Below are 21,719 nucleotides of genomic sequence, written 5' to 3'. Positions count from 1 at the left end.
CGCGGATTGGTTGACTCTCCACTTCCGTGAGCTTTGCTAGGGTTCCAGCTTGAGCTCCAGAGCGCGGGGGGACGACGGCTCTTGATCCGACGACCGACGCCAAGCCGGCCGAGGTATACTTCCTCTGCCTCTTATTCACTGCAACATTTCGCTGCTGCTTTGTGTGATGATGCGTTCTGCGTGGGTGTTATTCGATGTTGAGATGCACTGACGCAGATGATCATAGGTCTCACCCGCAACTAATGTTGGCTGAGTTGATTGCTGGAGTTGCTTCTACTCTTTCGCTTGGCGGTAGAAGGTTTGTTGTTCTATTGGGAAAGCCGCAACTGGTACTCAGCCCATTCCTAGGTCTCAGCCCAATAGGCAATAGCCCACCACCGAGCTCCCCACAACCAGAACGCGTGCACGACTGTCGCCTTCGTCCTCTGACGCATCTGTTCGCTTCCTCTTCTCAATTCCCCATTGCGTCTCTAAACCCTAATCTCACGCCTCCAGCCGCTAGCTACTACCGCCGAGCCGCCTCCCACCACCACCAGTCAAACATCTCTGCTAGGCCGTGGCGCTTCAGCCACCCCTTCATCTGACAAGGTACTTGGCAACACATACAGCCTCTTGATCGGTGCGAGATGTATGACATTATCTTCTTAGCTTGCCGTGTTTTGCAGTTTGCTAAAAATGATTCGCTCTTAGGTAAGATAACAAAGGTTCTAGAGTATATCGCTAATCAAGAGAACAGAGAATTGCCTGTAGAATTGCTGACACTTGAAGAAGATAACTCAAATCTTCCTTAACTCGACATCTATCTAGCTAGAATGCATTTTGTTTAGTCCGTCATCAACTTCACTTTTATACTAGTGGTTGTGCTAGTGGTTATGTGTTTTGACGATAATATAATTTAACTGCAATCTAGGAAGACTTCTAGCCTATCATTAGTTAGCATTGCTAGTCAATGTAATATGTCTTAAGGTATTTTTTTACTCTCTGGTGCCAGCCTCTTGTAAGTTCAGTTGTAGTGTACTATGTTGCGTCCACCTTAGCCGCTGGTGTTTGAAAACGTTTCAAAAGTTTGTTTTGACTTTTGAAGGTGACAGAGCTCTTGGTCTAGAGGGTTTGTTCTGTATGATCATACCATTACTTCATTCTTTTTCAGGTGCAAGCCATCTATGATATATCCATACCATTACTTCATTCTTGTTAGTGTTTCCAGCAGTTACAAGCCATCTATCATATATACATATGAATTATCAAATTAAGAGTGAATTGTACAAAACTATAACTATTATGCCATTTATAACACAAAACTACAAGTTTTATACACCAAAGTCACCTATAACCACATCTCAGTTACCTCTGCCACCGAAGTTTACTGTTTATAGGTACTGTTCACCAATACAAAAACAGTGTCGTTCTATTTTAAAAAATCCTAGAACTTTTTTATGTGTTTCATAATCCATGTGCTACCCATTTTAATTAGATTCATCTTAAAAGTATGGGTATAATTTAAATTAAAATTATCTAAAAAGACTACTTTTATAACTTCTAACAATTGTTAGGATCTTAAATAAAATTCATATAACATTAGTATTTTTAAAGAATTTTAGTTTAAATTTTACATAGTCTTTTTTGGTACATCCAATTAAAATAGGTTGCGCATGGATTATGAAACAAGTAAAAAAAAATTATATGATTTTTGGAGTACCAGAAAAACACAAATTTTTTATAGGCGAATAGTATCGTGAACAATGAAATTCGATGGCAGGGATAATAGAAATCAGGTTATGTGTGAAATTGATGTACAAAATTTGTAATTTTGTGTTACTAGATACAATAGTTATAATTTTATGCTACAAATGGCACAATAACTATAATTTTGTACCATTCACTCAAATTTTAATATGCAAAATGAGTTCTCAAGGTGGTGGTCATCCCACAAACAGCAAGCCTAACAGGTCAGCATCTCATCCTACTTATGATTCCTGTATATGTTTTGAACTTTTTTAGTTTCTGAAATTTGTACGATAATCAATATGCACATTTGTTTTTAAAAAAACCCTATAAATGTTGGTTGCAGCACCTTAAAAGAATTCCTCATATGGCACTGCAATTCTGAAAAATCCCCACGTGGGTTCGAGGTCTATATGTCATTGATATATTCGACGGCATATGAGGAATTAGGAAAGTTTGCAGTGATAAATAAGGAATTGCCATATTAAATATATAGTACACTTCCTTCCACCGAAAAGGGGAAGAGAGAAAGAAAATAAGGTATACTCTGCATCAGAATGTCATGCGCTGTCAAGTTTCCTTTACACTAATAATTGAATATATTGGTTGAAACGGATAAAAGTTCTCAAACTATAAAATTGAGCCATTGGGGAAAGTGTTGAGGGTTAATCTATGATAATGATTTCAGTATATCGGTAGAGGGGCGTGCGAATAATACTTATGGTATATGTGTGTTTGTGTGTGTGATGAACTCAAGAACACAATAGTTATTTAGATTTATGCCTCCTAAAGGATAACAACCTTACGTCCTGTGTATTTAGTTATGAGTGTTTTTTAACTGGTTACAGATCAGTCTCTTAGACTTATCATTCTTCGTCCCTCTATAAACCGGGTCCTCCTCTCTTTATATATTAGAGAAAAGAATAACTTACAGGTGAGCCCTTTTTTACTGACTCATATATTAGCTAAATCTCCCACTCCTTGGCTATTTAAAATGAGCGACGCATGTGTCCCTTTTTGTAATTAATAGTATAAATTTTTTCATGAACTGACTAAAACTAAAAGATTCAAATAAGGAAAAAGGGATTGAAGCAGCTGAGTCCATCCCATCCGCTGGACACCTCCACACCTATGCCACCTCGATCAGCCAGTATGTCCTGTCCCATCACTGATCTCGCACGCGCACTTGTGAAGTAGTCTGATATGCCTGCGAGCTCGTCCTGTAACGTTTAATGCTACGGGACGGGGCATAGCACCACTGCTCTAGCCACGGCCTGTCTGTTGAGAAGGAGTGCCTAGGGAAGGAAAACACTGAGTGGAATGTATTTAATGAGAATAGACTGGTTTGATGAGTGCCTATCCCATGACCAGTGAAGCCTAGTCGCAGGAATCCCTTATGTGGTAAGGATCCTAGTCGCGAAGATGCAGATTGGTCACGCGGTAGGACCTTGGTTCGGGAAAGAATCGTCTGCCACCTGGATATTGGTTGGTGTGGCCCTTAGGGAATCCCTTATTCTATACACCGACAATAGCCCTCAAGCTCCCTTGCGGATATGGTGATTTGAGTGGTTCGCCACGTGGTCACGGATGGACCTGGTTTGCCACCTGGGCCCTAGGTCAACATGAGCTCACCCTAGGAGTGGCCATCAACATGGTCCACTTTCATGGCGGGCTCACAAAACTGCATCCCGAGGGGAGGTTTTAAACTTCCAAAGAGATAGAGAGAGAGAAATATCATGGGAGAGAGACATTGATTTTCGCTGGACCTAAGGGAATTTTAGCCCCCAAAACATGACCTTTCGAATTTTGAGACGTTGAGCCCCACCTGACAGTTGGGATATCGTGCTGGCCCTATAAAATGAAAAGCAAAAGCTTGCCCATGAATCCTTTCGCCATCCCCCACAGCTTTCAAGCCCTTATGCTTAGAGCCCATCGTCTTCATCTCCACTTGTATTTCCGTAGCCACCCCCGTCGCTCTCAATGGCGCCGCGCACCAGTAAAGAGCCAAAATTTCCCAATTCTAAGTGCACTGCGACGAAGCTGAAGCAGATGTATGACAACTGTCTGCTCCCTTGCCGCCTTTCTTCTGGGTACCACCCGAGGGAGGACGTGTCTGCTCCCCATAAGGGGGAGATCATGTTGTTTGCCTCTTTCTTCTTGGCCGGCCTTGTGTCGCCTTTTTCTGAATTCTTCACCACTGCCATCTCCTTCTACGATATCTGCTACCTCCATCTCAATCCCAATTCCATCATCATGCTAAGCGTCTTTGCTCACATGTGAGAGAACTTCATTGGGGTCGAGCCATACCTCGATCTCTTCAGATACTTTTATACGGTCAGGTTGCAGACCAGGCAGGCCACCGGGAGCTGCGGATTCCTTCTTCACGACGACATGGTAAGTCATCATGGTCGGGCTGGAGGAAAGATTGGTTCTACCTCAAGATGGAGGATTCTTTAGACAATATCCGTGTGCCGAACAGACCGGCATAGGTCTTCGAGAACTGGGGGAACTCCCTCGTGACTACTCCGGAGCTATTGAGCCTTGCAGCCCAGGTAAAAAACCTTGCGAATGTCAGGCTAACCAGATCATATGTTGCCCGTGACTTCATCAAGAGCTGATTGTGCCCTTTGCGGAAAAGAGCACATCTGGCATACAAGTACACCGAGAGTGATGACGTCACCAGGGAGAGCTCTTTAGGTAATATCGTAACTATTTCCATAGCACTATTTGTTTATTCGTGCAATGTCTTAAGTATCCCTCTTATGTAGATCTCTCTGACGAGATTGTTGAGTCACGAGTCAAATTCCTCATGGCGGCATTCCCAAGGAAGGATGGTCCGTTGCGAGACGCTCCTCCATTGTGTGACCTCTCCCCGTCGGAGAGGGCTTGGCTCAGATTGGTATGTTTGACATTTTCTAGGAACTTCCATCTTCAAGTCTTCTCCTAGGTCAGGGTTTCATGGTTTGCATCACCGCAGGGTCTTCCTGAGGTCGATGTCTTGTGTTTGATAATCGATAAGATCACGGAGATCGCTCAAGAAGTTGATATTGCTACCAGCATGCCTTCTCCGCCTCCCAGTGCTGCTCCAGCCGGCCACCCATCTGGTCACGATGTCAGCCCAGCTGGTAGAGGAGGCGACCGGACTACTCAGAGTCGGGTAGTGGTTACGGGCGATGCCGATCTGCAGAGGGTGGATCAGCATCACCCCAATCAGACTCACTCCGACTAGGCATGCCTCGACCAGACCAGGAGTGGTCAGGCCACCGCCGGCGTAGTGCTGACACAAGGGGGGAAGAGATCGGCGGAGGGCTCGTCTACCGCGGAGGCATCCAAATGTGCTCGCGGGACGTCGAGCTCCGACGGCTCGACTACTGGACTGCCCTCCCTAACAAGCAGACTCAGTGGCTTTATGTGGACCAGACTTGTGCTCAGCACTCTGCGGCCACGGTAAGGTTTTTGGTTAGGTGTAGATACTTCGAGTTTTCTTTCTTTTCCTGATTTCATAAATCTGTTGTCACCGCAGGTCCTCGACCCTGCTCATGGCTCTGGTTGTAACCCTCCACCAGTTCCTCAGCAACATGTTTCGCCCCCCCATCCTGCAGCAGCTCTGACCTCGGGAGCATCGATTGTGGCTCCCCGCACCTGTTGAGCCGATCGTGAAGCCCGTTTCAGCCTCCGACCTGCTCTCTCTGGCCACCCGCTTCCCGGCCTCTATCTGCATGTTGATTAACGATAAGGAAGCAGCTGCCAGCAGGTGCGTTGAACTGGAGAGGTGGCAACTGGCTAAAGAAAAGGTGGCGTGGCTCGTGCTCCAACAGAAGTGTGGTGAGCTCCAGCGAGAAAAAGCCACGCTTGCAGCCGAACACACTCAGCTCAGGGAGGACAAGAGCGTCACTCATAGCATTCTCCAAGATGCTTTTAAGACGTACAAGGAGCCTCTGAGGAGCCTTGAGCTAGAGATCATCGATCCAAAAGACCCGTGCACAGCCCAGGCCTTGGCATATGCCACCAAGGTTCTCTCGGAAAAGTTTTTCGATCTCTCAGGTATTTTGGCGGCAAGGTGTGCCAAGGATGTGGCGCAGGCAGTGAGGGATGTAGCGAGGTATGTCCTCCAGTTCTACAGGAACCACAATCCCAACTTCAACCTCGACCTCATTCGAGAGGGGGTTGCAGTAGCTGGGCCCGTAGCCGAGGAGAAACTGCATGAGGAGTGCGAAGGGGCGGTGGACTATGTGTGATTCATCTTTCAGGTGGAGGCCACTAAGGAGTAAATATCAAACTGTAATTTAGGTTATGTATTATATTGGATGAAACTTTTTGATTTCTCTAATGAATTTTGTTGTTGCCACCCTGATCGTAGAAGCACCAAAATGACTGAAACTCCCTCTCACTCCAAGCCCCCAGCCGCACCTACCGATGACGCCCACAACCTGTGCCGCCTGGAAGTGGCATGACCAGAACTGGCCAACCCACCTACTCGCCTCGAACCCCCGACAACATTTATTGAAGATTCCATTGCCCGGCGTATCCAGAAAACGGTGACTGAATGCGAGCTGGGATTTGCGATCGAGCGAGAGAACCTGCATGGTGATATTCAAGGTGCGTTGGTCCTAGCACCACTTAGCCACGTGTTAGTCCTAGGCCAACCGAGTGAGGTCCGATCGGCTGGCTTCTGTGTGATTTACGACATGTTTCATTGACCAACTTGTCGGGAGGAGCTGCTCGTGACACGGAGAGACCTAGAGCAAATGGCCAGAGAAAATGACCAGTGGCGGAATATTTCTACGATTGCCCCAGCCAAGCTTTTACACCCTTTGACTTGCTGCTATGGTCCACTGGTGTTTTGGTTCGCCCAACACCTGGAGGCACCGTGACTGATCATGTCGACTAGTTTTGGTGGCCTTCGAGGAGGCGAGCGGCCTTGAGGACAGGCTACGCGTGACTGTGGGTGACCACTTGGTGGATGTCGGAGCCAGTGGCAAAGCTAGAGGAAAATAAAGGGGGGTGCACCACTTCATAGGTTTGGCCTGTTAGATGGTTGTTGGGCTTGCCATGCTGGACGGTTGGGCCTGTGGGTGCATGATTTTGGGCCATAGGGGGTGCATGTATGGTGAAAATGGTATAGAAACAACTGAAATTTTATTTTGACGTGGGTGCATCTGCATCCACACGGGCCAATTTGGCTTCGCCCATGGTCGGAGCCACCGACGCCTGTCTTGCCCTGGCCTGCGTCCACGAGCACCTTCTGGATACAAACCTTATCTTGATAGTCTCCAAAGGCTTTGCCGGTGCCACGAAGACCATCGAGGAGCTCCGTGAATTCGCAGACTCATATTTTCTCGTTGTTCACTCCCTTCTTTGGTTTGTCCAGTTTGATGCATTACCATATATTTTCGGGTATCGTGTATGCTGAATAGACTATTTAGATCTAGCCCCCGAGAGTTGCCCGGGTGGTCGCCTTGTAATGGAAGGACCAGTCTTTGTGTAAATTTTTCCTGTGTTCGAGTGATGAGTAGGTTCGGGGTGCTTGCTAGCAAGGTTCCTGGCGCTTAAGATGACCCTTAGCACGACGAGCCTATCGGGGGCGATCAGCGCTCAACCCGATTTAGGACTCATGGCCTCCACGGATACTCCGCAGAGGTGCCGTATCCCCGTCCAGGACTTGTATGGGACAGGGATACGCAAGGATACGCAGGGGATACACAAGGATACGACCTGGCCCCCATGTGTGAGGGTTTTGAGAGGAGCACTTGCCCCTGGTCACTGGAAGCAAAGTGGAGCCGCCTCTCCTCTCCGCCGCCTCTCCTCGCCACCGCCGTCGCACAGGCGCGCCGCCCCTCCTCCTCTCCGCCGTCACCGCACACGCGTGCCGTAGCCCCTCCTCTCCGCCGCCGCCGCACACGCGCACAGAGCAGGCGCGTCGCCGCCTGCGGCGGTCCGTGGCCGTGAGCTGTTCGCCCCGCGCCGCCGCCGCCCCTTGGTGCAGGCAGGTAAGGCGCGCCGCTCCTCTCCCCAGGAGGCCAGGACAGAGCAGGTAAGGCGCATCGCCCCTCCCTTCCATCTTCCTCTACTAGGACTAGGAGCTGAGGGATCGCAGTGGCATCAAGTGGAAGTGGAAGTGGAACAGGAACACGATCCTCTGTTGGTAGTCATGAAACAAAAAATGAAGAAACTGAGTATAGAAACCCCAAATATCCATTGTGGGCTCATGTTACCAGATTTGTGACACCCGGCCGTGGAGGCAATGTGAGATTTAGGTGTCATTTTTATGAAAAAGATTATCCGGGTAGCTATTCAAGAGTGAGGTCTCATCTTCTAAAGGTGAGAAATACGGGTGTTGCAATTTGTGAGAAGATTTCATACCCTATCCTTGAGCAACTTCGCAAGGAAGACCGTGAAGCTACAGAGGTTGCAACAAATAGTGCCCCTAGGAATAAGCTACTTCGCTTACCCTCTTTTGAAGATTCAGGCTTGCCACCATTATCAAAGAAAATAAAAGAGAAGCAATCAGAGATTTCAGAAAGTTTTAACGCTGAAACCCGACGCATTGTCGATGGTCATATTGCAAGATTGTTCTACACTGCAGGTTTGCAGAATTGCAATTAATTATGTTGTACTTGTATTTTGCATTTCTCATTTCGTTTGAAGCATGCTAGTACTTTATTTTGCAGGGCTTCCCTTCAATGTGGCAAGGAACCCCAATTATCGGGCATCTTACAATTTTGTTGCAAAGAACAAAATGGGTGGTTATGTGCCCCCGAGATATAATGCATTGAGGACAACTCTTCTCCAAAAAGAGAAGGCACATGTTGAGAGGATGCTTCAACCTATCAAATCCACATGACCCTTCAAAGGAGTGACTATTGCAGCTAATGGGTGGATTGATCCACAAAGGTGCCCAATTTTAATTTTTATAGCTGTGACAAAGGGTGCTCCAATTTTCCTAAAATCAATTGACTCCGAAGGAGAGGTAAAAAATCAATTTGAGCTTGTCTTTTTGGTCTTTTTTTGGTACTTTATGGTCTTCTTGTCTTAGAACTCTTGATAGGTGAAAAGCAAGGAATATATCTTCGATAGGTTGAAGGAGGTGATAGAGGAAGTTGGATCAAAGAATGTGGTCCAAGTGATCACTAACAATGCGGCAAATTGCAAAGCCGCCGGATTGATGATTGAATCAAAATACAAGAACATCTTTTGGACTCCTTGCGTTGTGCACACCCTCAACCTTGCATTGAAGAATATTTGTGCTCCAAAGGACAATGAAGGCAACAATAAAGAACTTGTTTGGATCAAGCACATCTCAGAAGATGCCTCCTATATCAAGAATTACATCATGAATCATGGCATGAGGTTGTCCATGTTCAATGAGTTTACCAAACTCAAGTTTCTTGTAGTTGCAAAAACAAGATTTGCTAGTGTCATTGTCATGTTGAAGAGGTTCTTTCTTATCAAGGAAGCATTGGTGCTCATGGTTGTTGGTGACAAGTGGATGGCTTATAGGGAGGACGATCCAACCAAAGCTCAAGCGGTGAAGGAAAAGATTCTCAATGATATATGGTGGGATCAAGTTAAATACATTGTTGATTTCATCGATCCCATTTATTCAATGCTACGGGCAGCTGACATGGACAAGTCATGTCTCCATTTGGTCTAAGAGATGTGGGACTCCATGATAGAGAAGGTGATGTGCTGATTTTAACATTTTGTTGTCTATGCTTGCTGATTTTGTTGTTCTATGCTTGCTGATTTTATTATATATCTTAGGTAAGAGCTTGTATCTATCGGAAGGAGGGAATTGTGGACGGTGGTACAAGTGTCTTTTTTGATGTTGTTCAAAGCATTTTACTATCTAGGTGGGGGCAAGAGTAATACTCCTCTCCAGTGTTTGGCACACTCGCTAAATCCAAGGTAAAAAAAATATCAACCTTACATTGTCATTTAAATGTTTTGAATTGCACAATCTTGATGATTCTTTTTGTTATTATGGTGATGATAGATACTATAGTCCAGCTTGGCTTAATGAAGTCTCTAGTCGTGTCAGCCCAAATAATGATGTTGAAATTAATACTGAGAGGAACAAATGTTTTAGAAAGTTCTTTCCGGATCCAGATGACTTAAGAAAAATCAAGACACAATTTGCTGATTTCTCTCTATTTTTGGGTGCCTTTGATGACCCTGACTCAGTTGAGAATAGAGCCCAGTTTGAGACAAAGCAATGGTGGGGCACTTATGGAGTTCACACCCTAGAGTTGAAAGATTTAGCCTTGAAGCTACTTGGGCAGCCAGCATCTTCCTCTTGCTGTGAGAGGAATTGGAGCACATATGCTTTTATACATAGCATGAAGAGGAATAAGCTCACTCCTGAGCGAGCCGAGGATTTGGTGTTTGTGCATAACAACTTGCGTCTTCTTTCAAGGAAATCCAATAATTATCAAAGTGGGCCAAGCCGAATATAGGATGTCGGGGGAGATGGCACCAAGAGCTTTGTTGGTGTTGGCTTTTTAGAAGGTGCCGATCTGACACTTGATGAGCCAGAATTTGAGGAGAAGATATTAGGAGGGGAAGATTGAGTTCTTATCACTTCTTGATGAGCTTAGCATGTTTCTTTATCCTATATTTCTATGATATATTGATATTATTATGTAATGCACAATATTCGACTATGGTTGTAATATTGTATTTGGGGATTACCGTATCCCCGTATTGCTACTTTTGGAAAATGTCGTATCCCCATATTCGTATCCCTGTACTATGTAACATAGGTGGTCGTTATCCTCGGACGCTCATACCTTCGACACTTTGCAAGTAGTAATTTTGACTCCCACACCATTAGGTTCGAGGTGCCTGCTAGTAAGGTTCCCGATGCTTAGGATGGCCCTTAGCACAACAAGCCTATCGAGGGCGACCAACAATCAACCCGATTTAGGACTCGTGGCCTCGTGGTTGTCATCCCTCGGACGCCCATACATTCGACACTGCGCGAGTAGGTTCGGGGTGCTTGCCAGCAAGGTTCCTGGTGCTTAGGATGGCCCTTAGCATGAAGAGCCTATCGGGGGCGACCAAGGCTCGACCTGATTTATGACTCATGGCCTCGTGATCATCATCCCTCGAATGCCCATACCTTCGACATTGTACGAGTAGTAATTTTGACCCCCACCCTAATAATATGATTGATCGGGTAGGAAAAAACATGCACGCTGCACAAAAATAAACTACATATCCTAAAAGCTCTAGACCCCGACCGTCTGGTTGGTCAGAAAATTGCCGACCAGGAGGTCAAACCTATGAATTGAAAAACTTACCATTTGGTGAGACCGTTTATATTCAGGTCATCCTACAAAATAGAGTATGTTTTTGAATTTGAAAAAACTTACAAGCCATGTTCCACCCTCATCTGGAAGATCCTGCAAAATAGAAAAACAGGCTCGTCTTCGAGTAGCCTTACACATAGAAACCGTGTTCCACGAGTTTGAGTAATTTGTGGTTAGCCTCTGGCCATGTCGACCGTGTCAAGTAAAGAAAAGCAGAACACTTTGTAGGACCCCTCCCCCTTGGGAAAGAGCCTGTCACGACCTGCCCTATTCTTGGACTCATTTCAGATCGCGCTTGCCTACGACCATTGTCTACTTCCACACCCTATGGTCGTGGTAGTGTCTAAGGCTCTGTTGGCATCGGGTTGTTCGAATTTTGAGCATATTCGTGGGACTCTTCACTCGGGTTTGAATTGTCCTCTCACCACACTTCCTAGTCGTACGAGGCGACATGCGTTCTTCGACTGGCAACTTGAGTCCCATTGTCCGTAATTATGCGATTTGGACTGCCAAACTGCAGTACCAGCTCTTGTATGAACTTAATCATTGTTGTGGCGCTGATCTTCCTAACGGGCCCGGCCTTTATCCACTTGGTGAATTTGTCGATTGCCACGAATAGGAATTCAAAATCGTTTGGGGCTTTTAGGGGATGATCCTATGATAACGAGCCCCTGGACAGTGAAAGGACAAGAGAATGGTACGATTTGCTGTGCTTGGGCTGGTAGTTTGGCATATCGGCCATGATTTTGATATGACCCGTACTGTTTCATTGGCTCATAAGCGTCCTAGAGGGTCGTAGATCAATAGAATTCTTATCGAAACGCTTTACTAACCAAAGTGTGGTATGAAGCGTGGCTACCACATATGCCTCCGAGGATGTCAGGGAATGCTGTGCTCCCTCTTTCCTGAGTGATGTATTTCAGTAAAAGGTCGTTCCTCCTTTGGCGGTAGAGGCGTCCCTCTACACATGAGTATTTGTGGTCCTACCACGCGACCCTTTCTACTGACCCATCATCGTTAGGGCCTGCTTGATTCTAAAGGTAGTCCAAGATCTGATCCATCCAGGTCGTACCCGAATTGAGCAGGACGACCACATGATGGCCACCGAGATCGATGACATCGAAGGAGGTGATGCCTCCAAAGCTGTTGCCTCTGGTTCTTTGTTTCTAAGCAGAGCATCCCTTCCACGTTGGCCTAAGACCACGGTAGGTGGTCATGTGAATCTTTTTTCAAAGACTCTGATCGGGACAGGTGCGCAAGAAGAGGCTAGACAAATCAGCTCATCAACTAGGAAGTTGTTCTTGCGAGGGATGTGCTAGACTTCAAAGTTGAAGGAGCGTTGTTCTAGCTTTCTCACTTCAGAGTGGTATGTCGCCATCGTCTGGTTCAAGCACAGGAAACCCTCCGTACCCGGATTACGGTTAGTAACGAGTCCCTCATTGCTAGTGGGCATTTTACCCCCCGTGCGGATGCTGCTTGTATTCTAGATGAGAGACTCTCATACTCCGCAACATTGTTTAGTGACATAAAAATTTAATTAAGATGTGTACCTGAAGGTGTCACTAGCGTGTGGGGTCGAGATCGCTCTAGCTCACAGTCCATTCAACATGCACGACCTATCGATATGTGTGGTCTTGTGCCTGTTTGTCTCTGGTCGTAGAAATCCCTCACAGCTCGACGACCAGTACCGCTCCCGCGACCTATGGGGGTAGCTGTAAATAGGGCAACGACTCCTCATTTTGTCGAGAAGTGGTCAATATAGGAGGAGAAAAAGGATCACCTGTTGAGATCCTGGAAGGCTGCCCCTATTCCTGGTATCCGCCGAAAGTGATCCTTCTTTCTATTAGAAACTTGAAGAGCGAAAGACCGTTTTTCCTGTCCTCGAGATGATCCTACCTAAAAAGGCCACACGTCCGATTATTTTCAGGGTACCCTCTTACCTGTTTGGAGATTTTGCCTGGCTGATGACTTTGGATCACGCTGTAGAGATCATGTTGGACCAGGGAATCTCGCAGGTCAGAGGGTTGGCTCCTCATTGCATGAACGGTCATGCAACCTTCCCGTTGAGCCTCGGAGCCCTCAGACTCAGATTCAGTGCTCCATTCCTGGAGCCCACTGGGCTCATATGGGTCGTATCCCATGACGAGTAACTCGTAGTGACCAAGGTCCTCGGAACCTGACTTAGCAGTTTCCGTGGGTCTAGCCATGGGTAGTCTAATCTAATCTTCAACACTTACCGAAATGCAGAAACATGTGCCTCCTATCTGATGCGCCAACTGTCGAGGGTTTGTTCCTGACAATGATTCTGGGGTGTACCAGTCGATGGGCACTTGAAGAATGCTTGCAGTGTGCATGTGTTTGTGTGTGTGGTGAACTCAAGAATACATGAGTTATCCAGGTTCAGAACTTCCGAATTATAACAACCTTACGTCCTGTGTATTTGGTTATGGGTGTTTTTTAACTGGTTACAAATCAATCTCTCAGACTTATTGTTCTTCGTCCCCCTATAAATCGGGTCCTCTCTTTATATATTAGAGAGAAGAAGAACTTATAAGTTAGCCTTTTTCTACTGACCCATACCTTATCTAACCTCCCACCCCTTGGTTGGACGGTGTACGTGTCCCTTTTTGTTATGATAAAGCAGCCGATCCCATCCCATCCCATCCGCTGGACACCTCCACGCCTACACCACCTCGATTAGCCGGTACGTTCCGTCTCATTATCAGTCTCGCACGCGCACATGTGAAGCAGTCTGACATGCTTGCGAGCCCATCCCGTAACATTTAATGCTATGGGACGAGGCATGGCACCACTGCGCAGGCCATGGCCTATTCGTTGGGAAGGAGTACCTATGAAAGGAAAACACTTGAGTGAAATGCATTTAATAAGAATAGACTAGTTTCATGAGTACCTGTCCCGCGATCATCAAAAGTTGGTTACGAGAATCCCTTATATGGTAAGGATCCTGGTCGCGAAGATGCAGACTGGTCGCGCAGCGAGACCCTGGTCCGGGAAAGAATCGTCTACCAACTAAATATTGACCGGTGTGACTCTCAGAACAGGGAACCCTGTTCTATACACCGACAAAAAACATCTCAAATGTCCAATCTTAATGGATAATGTGCTCAGCGGCTTAAGCCTTTCTATAGCAGGACCTATTTTTTAGAACATGCATTTTAAGTCATATCCAGACATGTAAATAATTTTGGATTTTTAGTAAATCCATTGAATGATAGAAAAACTGGGAGTAAAATGAGATGTTATGTTTTTTTAGGGAAACAGTAGGGGAAACCCTGCCGCAGTAGATTTTATTAAAATATAAAAGAGCAAGGCCAAAGAAAAGAAAGAAAAAAAACATCTTTAAACATCACAGCACCGAAAGCAGGTGACAGAAAAAAATAGAGAAAAATAGAGGAGGATGTACAAAGGAAGTAGGCTCTATACAAGGGAGTACATCCAAGCAAGAAAGGAGGTGCTAAAAGGCACACGCATTCTGTGAGATTGTAAGTGAGCTTCTATAAAAAAAAAATCTTCCTTCCATTTAGATAGGGTTGGAGCCATATTGAGAGGTTATGGTGCAGAGAGATCATTAGCAGTAATTTTATGAATGTATCAAGAGATGGGGGGGGGGGATGCAATTAAGCCAAACCAGTTAAAAAAAAGTACTACTCTACGCGTGCAAGTACATAGAGTGACAGCTTCCTGTGAAAATGGGAAAAAAATATACAGAAGACCGATTCTATGTCCATCATACCTTTGCAGGCTTCCAGCCCAATGCACGGTTTGCTTCATGAGGAAACAATCTAGGTATTTTCTGTTGTCTTAACAGGCCTGTTCAGTGTTTTCTTCTTCTTCAAGAAGTAAGTGGTGAGGTATCTCCTTTTTTTTTCTGGTCCGATGCAAACTGTGCAACATTGAGCCCTATGAGATCTTTGACAATGGCGTATATCTTTCGTAACAAACTGTCTTGGAATGTTTCAGGAAAGCATCCCTTGTTTGTCTAACACCAGCACTACCACTACCTTTTATGGGGGGCTACATGGACCTTTGTTCTGCAGTAATACTGGGATCTTACTATACTGAATGAAGATAATGTTTGCTTGGCAAAGCTCTAGCAGCTTCCGAGTTGAGCTCAGCCAAATCTAAATTGAGGGTCAGAGTTCTCTGCTGGCAAACTTCATATCTTTGGCTATCTACAGTAAGTATTCTACACCTTTCGTTTGATCGTTTCATGCTGCATTTCGAGTTTGGGCTTCTGTTTTCACAGTGAGTGGATTGAATTGGCTATATCTGTAAGTGAACTCAACACAGGTACTGGGACGAGTGGATTGTTGTCTGTGCAAGTCAATAGTTATAACAGATCGTTGTTTGACATGTGCTGTCAAAGTTGTCAAGTGGTGCTGTATAATTAGGTAAGGACTTCTTATTCTCCGTAAGTTCATTGGAAGGTTGTTGACTTGTTATCGTCTCATTCCTCTTATTCATATTAACTGCAGTGAAAACAAAATTGTCGTGAACTTACTTTCAGACGGTCCACACATGCAAAAATATCTTTCAGTAAGCCGAGGTTCAGCACCTTATTGATCCCATTTTATACAGAAAGGGATACTGTCATCAAGCTCCTTGTGTTTGTTAAACGACGTATACTTAGGTGGAGCATATTCGCTAGCTGTGACACCTTATTCATTCTTCTAATTGTTAACGTCAGAATGACCCTTTGATTAAAGGAGCTAGAATATGTCCCTCTTTTGTTTTGAAGGAAAAGCATCTGGTTTCCAATAGCAACTTCTTTTTTTTTGAAAAGACGGCATGATGTCTGCTGATTTTATTAGTCTAAGAAGAAAATCAAGAGTTTAATGAAAGAAAAGGAAGATAGAGATACAAGATCAACCACGCCGCAGAATGACAAAAAGAAACGACTAGAAGGGGGGAAACAACGCCAAAGACATAAAACAAGCTAAGCTCGATCTACTGCTATATGATATTGACTGTAATCTTCTTTAATTTTAAAGGCCACAACCAACGCCAATGAGGTTGTATTTTGAAAGATCCTCGCATCCCTCTTCTTCCAAATATTCCACTAACTTGTCTAGAAACTAGCACCTTAAATACATATATAAAATAAAAAAAACAACTTGTCTAGGAACTAGCATTGCCTATCCCTCATAATTCAGCAGTAAAAGACTGCGTTTGATGCTTTTCAGCCTAGACTCGAGACAATCTTATAATGGTCAAATGGGTAAATGATATATGAACTTCTCGAATAGAATTAACTCTGATAACATCAGAGTAAGAACGTAAAGTTACAAAGTTTGACCACCGGAAATACTGTCGCGGCAAACTGTGACTTACCAAACATCCCCTCATCTTACCCAGTGGATTCTACATGGGCGGCTCTACATCTTTGACATCAGTTACTACGAATTTAGAAATGTTACCATGTGTCTTTCAAGAGCAGTGCTATAAGTACAACCTTTCATGTTCTAGTACTATGTCGTACAACCAAGGGATCAGATGGCTCAAAGCGCTCGATGATGGATCATGCATACATTGGAGTGCTTAAAGCACATGGTTGCATGGGAGTTTATACATACACGGTAGGGTGTGTTTGTTTCCAATCTCATCATTCTGCTTCAATGAATGTATAGAATTCTGAAAAAAAAACTTATTTGTTTATCTGCATCTTCTGTTACAATTTTATTCGGTGAGTGTAAATATACGATCTTATCCTGATTCAAGTAAAGTTTAATTCGACTATTCGACTTTCACTTCGTAGCCTGGTTTGATGGATACATACCCCGCATTCGCTTATACAGACATATCTATTTATCAATGTTACAAAATCATCTTTATACAGATAAATAATCATAATATCAACTCTTACAGTTTAGTCTGTCCAGACATATAACCAATCAAATATTCTTCCTTTCAATAAATATAACTCTATTCGACTTGTTTATACGATGTAGCTCTATAAAAACTAGTCCAAGAATCAAACACACCCTATATGCATTGTTTCACATCTTTTCCCCATCGATCAAAGCAGCTCCAATGGTTATGGTAGCTGCTAGCTTATATATATATATAGAGAGAGAAAAGTGAGTAGATATGAAGATAAAAACTAGTTAATAGCTTTTATTTTGTAGATATAGAGAGCTCTCAGTACAAGTTTGATCCGAACACATTCCCAGGGACAATACTATTAGACCATCCAAACATATTCTCTTCATTTCATTTCCTTTTCGATTCTCTTCCTCGTTCCTATTCCCTTTATTCTCTCATTTTCAACAGCTTCACTTCGAAGGGAATCGCGAAGGAAAATGAGAGAGAATCCCGTCCTGGAGTGAATGAGCATAGGAATCCCGTTGTAATGGGAACCGTGAAAAGAAACCGTTGGAGCGCTGAAGGGAATGAGAACAGGAAAGAGAATTGAGAAGGGAACGAAATGAAGAGAATATGATTGGAGATGATCTAATAGTATTGTCCCTGGGAATGTGTTCAGATCAAACTTGTACTTCACCACAGAAATATGATACCTAAAGAGAAACTGTTAAGATTAGTCTTACCCCGTTCCCATAGAATCTGATAAGATTTTGAAGGGACACCCCACACCTTTCAGTGCACAGCACCCTGCACTAGCAGCCGAATACGCGCCAAGCCTTGTTCCCTCTTATATATATACCACACCCCTCAACTCAAACTTCCCCCAAACCACAGTTCGCGCAAAGTCCCAAGGCTTTTTTTCACGTCCAAAAGCCATGTTCCCTCACTCCTCTCCCTCGTCGGCGTCCGCCTCCTACGGCGACGCCCTCATGCACCACGCGGCGAGCTTCTCCGCCGCCTTGACCGTTACCGTCCCGGTCCAGATCCTCCGCGGCACCGGCGGCGGGTACCTCGACGGCAATGTTGGCGCGTTCTCGTCGCCACCGTCGGTCTACTCCTCGTCGCTCCCTTCGTCGTACTACAACAGCATCCAGAGGAGCATCAGCTCGCACTCCCTCCCGCTGCACCTCCAGCTCGCTGACTCCATCGGCGGCGGCGGCGGAAGCAATGGCTTCTTCTCGCTGTCCTCCCAGTCCCAGCACCAGCTGCCCCTGCCGCTGCTCTCATCCTCCCCTTCCTCCTCCTCCGGCGACCTCTTCGAGTTCACCTCGTCGTGCCCCGTCCGCCGCGTCTTCAGCACTGGCGATCTCCAGGTACCGCAGCGTGCATCTCAAGATCCCTGACCGGCATACAATTCAGAGCGGCATATGGGAATCGGAAACTGAACTCTGCCATGCTGACAATGAAACAGGGGATGAACGGGTCGTCGCCACCGCGACCAGTGCCGTCGGGCGACGGCTGCAGCCAAGAGGGAGGCGGGCTGTTCACGCAGAAGGTCGGGCGGTACAGCGCCGAGGAGAGGAAGGAACGGATCGAGAGATACCGCGTCAAACGCCAGCAGAGGAACTTCAACAAGAAGATCACTGTACCTCCCTGATCACATCTCCCCTGCAAATGCTTCGCTCTCTCGCACACTCCTTTTCCTTTGGTGCTAGCTAACGTTCGATCATGCGCTGGTCTCGCCAGTACGCGTGCAGGAAGACGCTGGCCGACAGCCGGCCGAGGGTGAAGGGCCGGTTCGTGAGGAACGGCGAGGCGGAGGCCGAGGCCGACGAGCGCGAGGCGTCCGACAACAGCTACGAGTACTGCTTCGGCAACAACGACCTCGCAAACGGCAACAACAACAGCAACAGCAGCTGCTGCTACGACGGCCACTACAAGCTGGACGGCGCTGGCAGCAACGGCGCAGCCTCAGCATTCAACGGTGGCAGCGACAATGGCGAGTGGTGGTGGCGGGTGCCGGGGGCCGCCACCGCTGCCGACGAGGCGCAGCGGCAGGTCGGCTTCGACGACGACGAGGAGCTGTGGGCCACCCTCGGCGACATGCTGTCCGTCAGTCCGTGAACCTGGCCTCGTAGGCCGCCTAGCCAGTCACTAGCCAGCCAGCCAGGGTAATGGAACGAACGCGGCGTTGGTGGCCGGTGGGGTCCGGTGCTCGCGCGAGCACTCAGACTCAGGGGTGGCGGCCGCATGCCTGCCTGCCTGTGCGGTGAAGGGGTCGGGTCAGCTGGGTGGCGTCGTTGACCTTCCCTTGTGTATGATTGATTGTCTTGTAACTTTTAGCCAGAAACATCATGAAGCAGTAAAAAAAAAAAGTACAAAACGACTTCTCGTGTGAGACTGACAACAACTTGTGCTCCGTGATTTCCGATTTACTTCCAAAAAGCAGCTTGAATTGCCAATGTTTCTCTGCAAATCAGCCTGAATGAATTATCAGTGCTCCATGCACCCTGCATGTAGCTTCCGGCTGGGACTTCGCCCGTTCTCGCGGGAGACGGGCAGGTGGCGATGGGGGGTCAGTCAAACGGGTGCAGAACTGCAGATCACTGTCTCGGCGTCGTTAACGCAGGCAAGGCGCCCGTGACGCGCAACCATCTCGTCGAGCTTTAGCAGGGCTCAATCACTTGAATGGCCGTCTCGCGGATGTTCTCATTGGTCTGCACGCTCACACGTGACCTGATCTGCCGACTGCATGGGTTAGTCGCCGAGATAGGTTAGCTTACCCTGTTCGGTAAGGGTCGTGTCAGCATCTGCATATATTTTGGACTAATAATCCATCCAGGGTCTTGCACTCTTGCTAGTTGAAATGCAAATAGTTGGCGAATAATCGAGTGACTTTGTCCTGTTTGGAACACGAGCGATCTTATATTTACTAATTGGAGACTCCTTTTAGTGCCTCCATGTTAATTCTAAGAAAATCTTAAAAATTCTCGTAAAAAAGCAAAGCATCCAACTGTCGAATTAATTGATTGATTAACTGTAACAATAGATCAACAACCAGACGAAATAACATAGAAGATTAAAAAACAAATCATAGAGTCCAGTCCTAAGACTACTTCTTGCATTGACTTTCTTTCACTTTTTTTGTTGTAAATATCATTTGTCTAATAAGGTTACATTAGCAAACTCCAACTTAGTTACGTTAGCAATCAACACACTTTTCCAAATCAATTATAATCAAACATTACAAAATTAAAACAGCAGAACGCAAACATATTACGAATTATCACACAAAAATAATATCAAAGAATTTATAATGTATTTCAAAAAAATAATATGAGATACGGTGAGGACATTAAAAATAATAATAATTTCAAAAAATCAAGAAACAAATAAAAATCAATTTGCATAACACATAAAATGAAAATTATAAATTAGATCTATTCACAAATAATAAACATGATTCCAATATTATAAAAAAAATTACATTTATATTTTACATTCTATTATTTAAATATAAATAGTTGATGTATCTTAGCATACAAACATTATTAACACAAATATCTATAATTCAGCTGTAAACTAAATTTTTAGTCTGTGTAGTCGCACGAGTTGATACACTAGTTTTCTCAACTCTTATAGGAAATGAACTATCTTCTGTGAAACTTTTGTGTTCCAAATAGGCCTTGCGAATGGAATTGACATGTGAAGTGTGACAACGGATAAAACTTGTACTGATATTTTAGCTTGGCGGTACGGAAACACGGCTTGCTTGTTTGAGAATGACAACCACTGATTCTAGCATTTTAATTCTTTCTTATGTCTCAGTATAAGGCAAGAAGCAAGCATATATAGAAAAAGAAAAAAGAAACTGCGTCCCAGAATTTTGAGTCAAGATAAGCTGAGAGTAATCACAAGCAGGGAAAAATTCGATTCCCCGCGAGAGCTGAGGATGCAATTAACCTCTACTACTATTATACCTCACCATGCTTTTTTGACCACCCAAAGGCATCGCAAATTTTATCGTCAGAGAATAAAGCAGCAATCAATTGCGCCTCCAGAGAGAGACAGAGAAGAAGAAAGAATTCAGTTCCATCCTTACCGAGATCTCGAGTATCTTTTCTGAACTTGATTTTGTGAATAATCCATCCAAGAGTTAGAAGGAGAAGAAAAACTTTTGGCCGGTTGAAACGGGCACGATCATCCATCCAGGACAGGATACCGTAGAGATGAGTCAAACGAGAATAAGAACCCAAGTGTTTTAGAGTCTCAATGATCAGAATTCAGAAGAGCAATGGAGAAGCCTCCATGCTTTCCAGACAGAGAAGTGCTACATCAAAGAAAATTGAAGGGACCAATTAACGCCTCATGCACTTAGCAGAAGGCTGCCGACCTCTCCCAGCCAATTGCATTGAAGTTAGTGATTTGTTAATCTCTGGTACAGAAGGTAAAAGAAAGAGATTCCGACAGTCATTTGTTAATTACTATCCCAAGCAAGATACAGCATTAACAAGGAACTCAATCCAAACAAATATTACAGGTGTATTTGCATGCATATACTTTTGCATGTGACAGTGGGGTTCATGTGATCAGTTGCTTAGATAATTATGACATGAGAGTGACTAATGCGTCTTCGTACTTCCAGTTCCAGGTCTCTGTCGACTGTCTCGCTATTGCGCGCTGCTATAAACCTACTGATCTTTTCTAGCACAAGACATTCTGAAACTCTACATCACATGAAGGCCATTACATTGCATTGCAGTTTCTTTACGCCGGCAAGTAAGTTCTATTTCAAGGGGAGATGTTTCAAGTGTGCTTCATAGGGTAGGAATTGGGGAAAGGGATTAGTGTTGAGGTAGG

The 21,719-nt window shown here is 45.2% G+C and overlaps 1 protein-coding gene and 1 long non-coding RNA gene across 6 annotated transcripts; both read left to right on the top strand.

Annotated features, from left to right (window-relative positions):
• Positions 1-238: 238 nt before the first annotated feature.
• LOC133924003 (uncharacterized) lies at positions 239-16,085 on the top strand. 5 transcript variants are annotated; one of them, XR_009910742.1, is made up of 7 exons: positions 1,744-8,311; positions 8,397-8,695; positions 8,774-9,406; positions 9,490-9,633; positions 15,018-15,234; positions 15,348-15,448; positions 15,533-16,085. It is a non-coding gene; the product is annotated as an uncharacterized LOC133924003 (long non-coding RNA). The 5 variants fall into 5 exon arrangements; XR_009910740.1 differs by having other exon boundaries at positions 8,762-9,406; XR_009910741.1 differs by having other exon boundaries at positions 8,762-9,406; positions 15,334-15,448.
• A 1,520-nt stretch (positions 16,086-17,605) lies between these two features.
• On the top strand, positions 17,606-19,245 carry LOC133890291 (uncharacterized). The gene is made up of 3 exons (XM_062330709.1): positions 17,606-18,232; positions 18,331-18,504; positions 18,606-19,245. The coding sequence occupies exons 1-3, from the start codon at positions 17,795-17,797 to the stop codon at positions 18,981-18,983; spliced, it is 990 nt and encodes a 329-aa protein (XP_062186693.1). The 5' UTR covers positions 17,606-17,794; the 3' UTR covers positions 18,984-19,245.
• The last annotated feature ends 2,474 nt before the right edge of the window (positions 19,246-21,719 follow it).

The sequence above is a fragment of the Phragmites australis genome, chromosome 1 (genome assembly GCF_958298935.1).
Source record: "Phragmites australis chromosome 1, lpPhrAust1.1, whole genome shotgun sequence".
In the NCBI taxonomy this organism is placed as follows: Eukaryota; Viridiplantae; Streptophyta; class Magnoliopsida; order Poales; family Poaceae; genus Phragmites; species Phragmites australis.
This window is presented reverse-complemented; position numbering and strand designations above follow the sequence as displayed.